The 10,570-nt window shown below is 36.6% G+C and overlaps 1 protein-coding gene across 1 annotated transcript in view; it reads right to left on the bottom strand.

Annotated features, from left to right (window-relative positions):
* Positions 1-1,544: 1,544 nt before the first annotated feature.
* LOC124101588 (broad substrate specificity ATP-binding cassette transporter ABCG2-like) overlaps positions 1,545-10,570 on the bottom strand; it is a 42,081-nt gene continuing 33,055 nt past the window's right edge. The window contains exon 11 of the mRNA XM_046457646.1: positions 1,545-1,719. Coding sequence (XP_046313602.1) covers positions 1,545-1,719 — 175 coding nt within the window. The remainder of the gene's footprint in view (positions 1,720-10,570) is intronic.

Raw genomic sequence — 10,570 nt, 5'->3', positions numbered from 1 at the left:
ATCTAGCCTTGGGAAGGTCTTGCAGGAGACTTTGCAGATATTGCTGTGGTAGGACATGCTATAATTTTCTATCAGCATGGATCTTTTTTATTCAAGAAATATAAGCAGAGAAAGTATTTGAAGTTTTTTACTTCCAAAACAACATTAACACATTTGTTATTTATTGAAGAACAGCAGATCAAAGATATATAGACTATTACAACTGGAGGGCTACTAATCTGCCTACTCATTTTGAACATGAGGAAACTGATACCAGAAATATTAGCAACTTGTCAAGAAATTCTAGAGTTAAATCCTCCTTTTTTCCCCCTTAGGTTAATAAATTAGCCAGCATTTCTTCCTAATGCTTGCTTCTGATGAGATAAATTAAAATGAAACATGTAATATCATTAGGTTTTGGCTTGGGTTATTTGATGTTTAATTCAATTTGTTGTCCTGTATTTTTGTATTAAAAATAATTGTTGCTGATCTATAGTGTAATGGAAATGAACAGAACATAACAAGATATTCTCATTAGATACTTAAATCAAGGTCCTTTTTAAATGTGGATCTAATTCATAGAAAATTGAAGCAGAACTTAAAATTTGTGTTTTAAGAAATAAAAATTTTAGGTATGCAATTGTGAGAAAAATAATCATCAGAGAAGCCAAAGCCACGTGATTCTTCCACAACCCCCAGGGTGAGAGATCGATGTCCTGTATCATCAAGAATTCATCACCAGAACACCTGAAATCAAATGCAGAAAGGACATAACTTCATTCCTAGCATCTGTGAAATTTTAGTCAATATATTGCTATTCCTTAAAAAAAAATCTATAGGTTAACAAAATTCAACAATTATCCCTTTATACACAATAGCTATAGCTACCAGTCATTGAAAACTTAGAATTTAGCTTGATACTATGCTAAGCAACTTGCACCTAATATCTTACTTAATAATTAGAATAAAATAATTAGAATAAGATAAATTGAAGGGGTATAGATATCATACTCATTTAAAAGAGGAAGGGAAGTTGGCTTAATGAACTTGGCCAAGTATACAGTCACACTATGAACCAAATTTCTACTTGTTCAAATTCATTTATTTCCAAGTCTGTAATACTATCCTCTTCAAGGACAGAAATGTTTATAAAGTGATCTTTCACTTACTCCTGATGAGGAAAACTGTAGCCTAAATGGTGATGCCTATGCTCCTTCCTTAGATGATCAAAGTTCCTTGTAGTTCTGCTTACCCTCAAGATAACCCTCCTAAAAACAGGCTAAGAATTCTAAAACCAGGAACAGAGGGAAGAAAGGGCTTCCAGCCAGAGTCATGTCTGTCGGCTCTCACTCCAACACTGTGATGAGCATTGCAGATACTCAGCCACAGGATATTACCTGCAGGCCCAGGAAACAGACTTAGACCTTAAAAGCCAGCTGGAACAGAGCAGGATGGAGCATATAGGTGCTTCTTCCACAGGTGGAAAAGCACCTGGTACTAAAACACATGCTGCAGCCTCAGTGGTGGCCTGCTGCCATTCTTGTGCATTTGATATTTAGCAGTTCTTAAAATAGCCATGGCCTGTCTGCTGTAAGAGGAACTGCTTCTTTCTTCTTGTGAGAAGGAGCCCTATGTGAGCATGAAGCCTGTGATGGCTCCTCCTTATCTAGTCCCACACTTCCAACCACTGCATCCTGCCCAGCAGTCTGGTGGTCACTCTGTGTTACAAACATGACACACCTAGATCAAACCAAGGAGAGGAGGCCCAGTATATAAAACCTGTCCTCCTGGAGGTATTTATGGTTGGTAATTCAAAATAGAAATTTTTCATATTACTAAGAACTCCCAAAAGGGATTTAGGATACCAGCATTCTCTTTTCTCTCATTATTTTTGTATCAATTTCAAATGATTAAGTAAAATATTAAAATAGAATACAAGGACTTCTAAGTTTATTAAAACCTGTATTTCTGTTTTAAGGACATGATGCAAACATGAGATTTCTTTCTCAAGTTGCTGAAATATGTGTTTTCACTAAAGAACATAAACACAGATAGGGAGAATCCCAAGTCAGTCATACACAACACTATGTGAGCAGAGGGAAACACTAGATCCAGATCCTAATGTTACTCCCTTTATGCTCCTGCTGCCTGTTAGCTCCTACTGTGGTCCATGGTCTGGGCTGACTGCACAGAATCCATATATCAAGACTATAAGCTTTGCTAAACTATTAAAGCAGCCTGTTTTAAATTCAAATGTTCTGAAAAGTGAAAACTCAAAATCACTCAAAAACTCAAACATTAATCTTTCAAAAGGCCCCAGTGAACCTTTCTCCACATTGAAAACAATTTGATTATAGCAGAATATAAGTACTACATACTCACATGCATCAGTGCATAATGACTCACTTTATGAGTGAGAAAATGTAGGCTTAGAAAGGTTTGTTGTCCCTAAAAAGACATGTACCACCTCTAACACCATAGGACCCCCTATACCTCATCTCAGTGATAAGGAAACCCCTTATAACATTGTATACAACTTACATTACATAGTTGGAACATATACGGCCAGGTGTTGTACTGAGTGCTGAACAGAAGTATTGTCCCAAAAACTCATTATGCAGCAAACCCTATGTGAAACAAAGAGTAAGGCAAGGTGGTTTTAAATTTCAAAAAATTTCCAAAGAATTATCACAATTAAGTCCTCAAGTTTAATCCTTAATGGTATTTTCAAAGGCATACCAAGTTGCATATTCATAGTGTACCACAGCGAAGTAACTAAAGTTATTGCCCCTGGAAATCAAGAGGCCTAAGGTTGGGATATTGCTTCCAATTGGCCAAGAAGGGAGACCTCTTGCTGGAATCCCATAGCGACTTCCTTCTTCTTTCCTTAATTGTATAACCCTATAAGCTTTATAACCAAAATGATACAGTATTGCTCAATGAATAATACTGATTTATGGTAATGATGATTTCTTGTTTTCATCAAAATCACTCATAGGCGTTAGAATCTGGTTACACTGCATTAAGAAACAGCATTCTTTGGAGTTGATTCCTTTGCTAGAGCTATAGGGCTAGGAGTATTATTTAGCCTCTGCTTCTCTTATAATTTCCCTTTAATCATAAGCTAAATATCCCAGTCTCCTATCCCTTTATTTATTTCCTCATTGAACTGAAACACAATGTTTTCATCAATCTTTCTGCTTTACTATGAGATTTATTCTCCCCACCCTTCTTTGCCCTCAAACCACAGGGTGACTAAAGAAAACCAGAAATGAGTCCCTGACATTGTGCTTAAAAAAGGCTATTAGGAAATCCTCATCCATTGCTCCTGAAAGGAAATTATGGATGGAAGGTATTCATAGGTCATGGCAGGGGAAACAGATGGGTAGATTTTATTTGCATTGTTCCCACCTTGGGGACCCACTCACAGTGACAGTCAAGGACACCTTACCGTTAGGCCATAATAAGGAATGCTGAAGTAATGAATCCATGAGAGCTGAGGAGTCATGTTTTCAAAATATAACGACAGACCCAAAAAAATCTACAAAAATAAAAATCATGGGTTAGAACTGGTCCAGGAATTTCATAAGAAATTCTATAGAAGATAGGCTCCAAGAACCCTACAACCTTCTAAACATTTCCTCTAGGAACAACTCTTGAAATACTTTGCACTTGCCCTAAACATTAGTCTTCCTTTGCATGTGTAAATTTCTGCATGGCTAAGGCTGCTTATGGTTTTAAGTTAAGGAAAATAGAGTATAATCTATATTATATATTCTACTTACTTGGAAGATCCTTAATTGTCAATACTCTGTCAAGAACATTCTCTGTACTCCTACATAATGGAAGATTAAGAAGTACACTTGTCTCTTGGTGTCCAAAGGAGACTGGTGCCAGGACCCACACAGAGAAGCCCAAATCTGCAGATGTTCAAATCCCTTTATTTCAAAATAGCATCACATTTTAAAAATATGGAACCCAAAGTAAATCCTTTATGCTTTATGAACATATTTTATATTTTAAATCATCTCCATGATTCTTATAATATTAAATACCATATAAATGCTACATATGTAGCTTATACCATAGGCATGTAACCATGTATATGTTATAGTTTACGGAATAATGACTAAAAGCTATTATTCATATTCAGTAGAGACATAATTCTTGTTTTGTATGTTTTTCATCTGTGGTTGGTTGAATCTTCCAATGCAGAACTCACAGACACAATGAGCTGACTCCTGACTCTTCTTATTATACTATTACCATTTTTCCCCTCCCTAATAATCCCAAAAAACTAGGAATAGATAGAGGGACATTCCTGAGCATTATGTATTCCTCTCTACTTCCAAACAGCAACAAGATTTGTTGTTTACAAGAGTTTGTATTTTGTATCCATGATGTTAAGAATTTGGTTTTCAGAATGCAGGCTTCACGTTTCCCAAAGCCTAGAACTGATAAATGGCCTAAGGTGGTATAGTAGAAGAAAATATGGTAAATCCCCCCATTTAAAGCTATGAGTAAGCGGTATTGCAATGCTGACTCAGGAAGAAATGCTGGAGATGAATGAGAGGCAGCTAAGAGACCCACACAACACATGACCCAACTGACACAAAGGAGGTTAGAATATGCACAGCAATGGCAGAGCTGCGTTGTGCCTGCATATGCCACCCTTGACCTTTCCTGTAAGGCTGCCCTCTGGCTCTCTCCAGTCTATGATTCACTCAGGGCTGTTCTTGGCACATACTTTGTCAACTTCATACCCTGTTTCCAAATTGCTGCTTAAGCTACCAATTAATCTCTACCAAATCTCTTGAAAATTTCTTTGAGAGAGTCATTATGGCCTATTATTTTCTAAAAACAAAAGATATTTCTCAGCCCCTTTATTCCTCTCCACAGAATCGGTATTTGCTGCCATACCCTCCATAAAAATTTCACTTTTCTTTGTAACAGGCCCTATACACTCTTGATTTTTCCACCCCAATCAAGATTTTGCTTTTTCTCAATTAATACTAGTAATCTTTATATATACTTCAAAAGCTTGTGTTGTACATGATAAAGATATACAATTTAAAACGAAAAGAATACAAAGAAAAAGAAAAGAAAAATACCAGTAATCTCAAGAATCACATTTCAGTTCCAATTCTGGGTTTGAACATTTTCCCCCAGCCAGCAATGCCCCTTACCAGAACAGAGACCAACTCACAGAAAGAGCTGATTCTGGTTCACAAAGAATTCCATCACTGACACGCTGCTGAGACACTGGTAGACCATCAGGAAGAAGAGCACCCCTGCTCTGCCAGGACAGAATGGGAACAAAAGCAACTCAGTCAACTCAGTGCTCTTAGGTTAGTTTCTTCCCACAGAACTCCTCCCAGAAATAATGTAACATCAAATACAATTTAAAAACAAACATAGCTCTTTAGGTTTCAATGGACAGGAAAGTGTGACCTGCCTCTAGTTGCTCCCCCAACTCTGTGTCTCAGTGGTGCCTCTGTGACTCCACACTATGACACGTATTAAAATACCAGTTTTAGGTTGCTGTGCATGGACTTGTGCTCCCTAAAATTCAGATGTTGAAGAGATAGTCCCCAATGTGACAGTCCTGGGAGGTAGGTAGGTCCTTAGGGAAGTAATAAGGCTTAGATTAGGTAGTGAGATTGGAGCCCCCATCATGGGATTAGTGAATTGGTGGAGAGGAAGAAACATCAGGTGCTCTCTGCCATGAAAGGAAGTGAAGGCCCCATTTAAGAGCCAGGGAGGGACCCTCACAGGAGTCTGATCTACTGAAAGAGAACTCTGGTCCCAGACTTCCAGACTCCAGTATTGAAAGAAAATAAATTTCTGTTGTTTAAGCCACCAAGTACATGGTATTTTCCTATGACAGCCTGAACTAACATAAAATACCCTCTCATCTTCAAATTAACTCACAAAAAATGCTGAATATCATTCCTAAAATATGAAAAGAGAAACATTAACCTAAGTAAACCTAAATAAAGCTCCCAAAGGTTAAAATATTTGATTATCCAGTTTTTTTAATTTGTTCTAATTAGTTATACATGACAGTAGAATGTATTTCAACACATCATACATAAATGGAGTATAGCTTCTCCTTCCTCTGATTGTATAGGATGTATAATCACACCAGTCGTGTAATCATATATGCACATAAGGCAATATTGTCCAGTTCATTTTACTATCCTTCCTATCCCCATACCTTCTCCCCTCTCTTTATTTCACTCTGCCTAATCCAAAGCACTTCTACTTTTCCCTAGCCACTCCACCCCTTATTGTGAATTAGCATCCATAAATCAGAGAAAACATTTGGTCTTTGGTTTTCTGAGATTGGCTTATTTCACTTAGTATAATATTCTCCAGCTCCATCCATTTACTGGCAAATCCCATCATTTCATTCTTCTTTAAGGCTGAGTAATTGCCGCAGTCTGGCTGCAGCAAACTAACCGGGGGGGTGATGAGCAATTTGTGAAGGTTGATACAGCAGGAGTGGGAGCCGTTTATTGTAGGACAGTAGGAGTATATATAATAACTAATTACACACAGCTTATCTTAATTAACATAAACTAGATACAGCAGTCAACCAATAAGGAATCCTCATCATAATGATTACACACAGCTTAACTTAATTGACATAATCTAGACACAGCAGTCAGTCATTAAGGAATCTCTATCATCTTAATGGCTAGCTGGCGTTACTTCACAAACCACTCCCTCTGGCAAAATGCCAGGTGCCATTTTGACTTGTTTACGGACCCTAACAAGTAATATTCCATTATGTATATATACCACATTTTATTTACCCCGTCATTTGTTAAAGGGCATCTCGGTTGGTTCCATAGTTTGGCTACTGTGAATTAAATTGTTATAAATAATTGACTCAAAAAACTGCTGAGTATTTTTGTGATGTGGCTGCATTACTGTAATATTCTTATTTTAAGTGCTTTGGGTATGAACTGAGGAGTGGGATAGCTGCGTCAAACGGTGGTTCTATTCCAAGTTTTCCGAGGAATGTCCTTACTACTTTCCATAATGGTTGCAAGAATTTGCAGTCCTACCAGCAATGTAGGAGGGTACCTTTCCCCACATCCTCTCCAACATTTATTATTGCTTGTATTCTTGATAACTGCCATTCTGACTGGAGTGAGATGAAATGTCAGAGTAGTTTTGATTTTCATTTCTTTAATTGCTAGAGATGTTGAACATTTTTTTCATATATTTGTTGATCAATTGTATTTCTTCTTCTGTGAAGTTTCTGTTCAGTTCCTTAGTCCATTTATTGACTGGGTTGTTTTTTTTTTTTTTTTTTTTTTTGGTGTAGAGTTTTTTGAGTTCTTTATATATCCTAGAGGTTAGTGCTCTATCTGAGGTTAATGTGGTAAAGATTATCTCCTATTCTGTAGGCTCTCTCTTCACATTATTAATTTTTTCCTTGCTGAGAAGAAACCTTTTAGGTTGAATCCATCCCATTTATTGTTCTTTGATTTTACTTCTTGCATATTAAGAGTCTTGTTAAGGAAGTCAGGTCCTAAGCCAACATGGTAAAGACTTGGGCCACTTTTTGTTCTATTTGGTGCAGAATCTCTGTTCTTACGTCTAAGTCTTTGATTTACTTTGAGTTGAGTTTTGTGCCAGCTTGGTTTTAAGGAGAAGTAATAAGAAATTAAGGCATGTGGAAGGAAATGAGATGTTGATAAAACCTGCACTCGGCTACTTACTACAGTCACCCAGGCCAGGACCATCAGTAGCCTTGACAGCTATCCTTGATATGGAACAGCCACTATCCTACAAGATTTCCAAAGTGATCAAAACAGAAATAAATCTGATGCTTTTTTGTAATAAAAAGTAATTTGATCACATGTATGTAGACTATTAATGCTTATTTCTTCGTAAAATAATTGAGATTTAGAATGAAAAGTACTCAATTAATTTATACTTCAACAGAAATAAGTATCTCATGAATTCATGCCAACATCCCTGAAATAGGGAGCAGCTTCCCTTCCTAACCAAACAACTGAAATAACAGGAAAAACCAGAGAAAAAGATGATGTGCATCATTTAAATGACAAAGGAACACTTTCATAAATGTAAGGTCAAATGAATAATCTCAACTAACTTAAAGAAAAAAAGAGAGTCCGTAGTTTGTTTTTCACACCTAAAGACTGAAGAACTAAGAGTTCAGGCTGTTCATAATTTAAAAGTTCACACAGTAATTAAATTGAATGGAAAATAGGCTGGTCCAAGGGGCAACAAGTTGTTTAACTTTTGGATTTGAAATAATGTAACAACATGTTGAATGGCAGTTTTAGAAATATGGGACAGAGCAAAAATCCAATTCAATTTATTGTCGCACATTTAATAATACAGTAATATTCATGATTCTGGGAAAGGACAGTAAAATTCCTTCTAATATGTAAGGTGATTTATTTGACACTAAATAAGTATAATTATTAAAGAATTTAATACATCCAGTTTTTTCAATGTGGTAACCCATGTGCTGTATCTACTTATAGATCTGATTTATCTTTTCTTCATAAATGGACAAATTATATTCATATGTTCTAGGTTCAAAGTGATGTTATGTTTCAAAAACACAATGTTAAAGAATAATAAAATGAAAATAATTATAGTGATACCTACTGCTTCAAATGTTCATAATTTTTATGGTGAAAACATTTATGCTCAGCAAGTGTGAATTGTACAGTATTATTTGCTGGATTCACCACCAAGTATAGTGTATCTCTCAGAAAAAGTAAAACCTATCCTTCCTGCCTTAGGAGATTTCACCTTGACCTTCATCGTCTCATTTCCCTATATGTTAGCCTCTACTCTCTGTTTTTATGACTCCAGTAGTTTCAGAATTTACACATAAATGAGAACATGTGCCTTTTATCTTTCTCTGTCTGGATTATTTTACTTAGCATAGTGTTCTCCAATTCCATTTATGTTGTTACAAATGGCAAAATTTCTTTTCCTGAGGCTGAACAGCATTCCCTCGTGCACACATGTTTTTTTTTTTTTTAATCCATTCATGGGCTGATGGACACTTAGATTGATTCCTGAACTGACTATTGTGCACAGTGTTGCCCTGAACGTTGGAGTGCAGATCCCTCTTCAACAAACTGACTTCAAATATTTTGTGTAAACACCCTAAAGTGGGATTACTGGATTCAAATATTTTTCTAAATACATTTTTTCCCTAATTTGTTCAGCTCTCACTACAACACCATAAAACTATTCAAATAAGCTCATTCTCCACACAGGATTCTAACCCAGTTCCTCAGTTACAGAGGTTAGATAGTGTGCAAAGACAGTGATTGGTCCCAAAGAAGAGCTGAACTGTTGGCTTCTCCAGCAATGTCAAATGATGAGGCCCTGATTATTCACCTCTGAAGAAAGCTCTGACAACCTGGTGCTAGAGACAAAACTGAGAATGTTTTCTTTTTCCTAAGCAGAAGAATCAATCACTGATTGTGGGAGGCCATCCCTGAGCTATTTGCATAGCCTCTATTTGGCCTTGAAGCCAAGGAGATTTTAGTCTGGCCTTACAAGTCATTTTGTGGCTTATGCAAAGCCAAGCCAGTGATCTAAGTCTTCGGCTGGGCTATAGAGGCTGCTGTGTAGTTGGGTGTTACCCATTGGGCATGGACAATCCACCTCCTACCTTATTGGGCAAAAGAACATTCCTTGGATATCCTTTGAAGCCCCCTTTTGTATAAATAAAGGAACTGCAGGCTTGCTCACCTCTTTCCAGTCTGGAAGCTTGAACCTTAAGGTCAAACAGCCGTCCTCCCCAGCTTTCTGGATACTACCTTCTTTGTTGTATAATTTTTTTGCTGGATTCTTAGCTTCGTGTTGCAGCCAGCCCATTTAAACCCAGTTTATCTTGTCTGTGTGGAACTTGTTTTAGAACTTATCACATCAAGATGGATGTGATAAGCCACATACACAGGCCACTTTACAATGCCCAAACTTACAAAAAGGTGGTAGCAAATCTAAGTCAAAAATATAAATTAAGATAAGGTTAGTGTTCCATTTCTCAAGAATCCTTCTGCTAAAGTTCCTCTTTATTACTCTACTAAAAACTTTAATGGCTAGCATTTCACTTCTTTATTGCAATTGATGACAGATTTTCAATATTTCTAAATGCTTCCTGGCATGACTTTGAGAGCCTGTGAGTATACTGAACTTGGTTAAGAAATGACATCTTCCCAGGACATAAACCAAGTACTAGCAGAGCTGTGAAAACAAAACAAACAAACAACAACAAAAAAAAAACACAACTAAACGTTTCTGTCCTTAGAAGATGAAAAAGTGACTTAACATTGGAAAACAGCTGTAATAATTGTCTCTTCATGGGAAAACAGTATCTGATTAAATAAGCAGAAAAATTCACTTTACCTGAGTAATGAATTGACTTTTATGGTTATTGATTCATTCAAAAACAGTGGGCAATGAATCAAAATGAATTCTGCTGTCATGTGTAACTAATTAGAATAAATAAAAATGAATAAATAAATAAATGAACAGTGGGCCTGTAACAGGGATCTACTTTAGGCATTGAGTATGAACCTTT

This window comes from Marmota monax, unplaced genomic scaffold, assembly GCF_021218885.2.
Source record: "Marmota monax isolate L192 unplaced genomic scaffold, Marmota_monax_Labrador192_F-V1.1 WCK01_AAM20220418_F8-fsc00128, whole genome shotgun sequence".
NCBI lineage: Eukaryota > Metazoa > Chordata > Mammalia > Rodentia > Sciuridae > Marmota > Marmota monax.
Note: the sequence above shows the minus strand (reverse complement) of the source record. Positions and strands in the feature narration are given on the sequence as shown.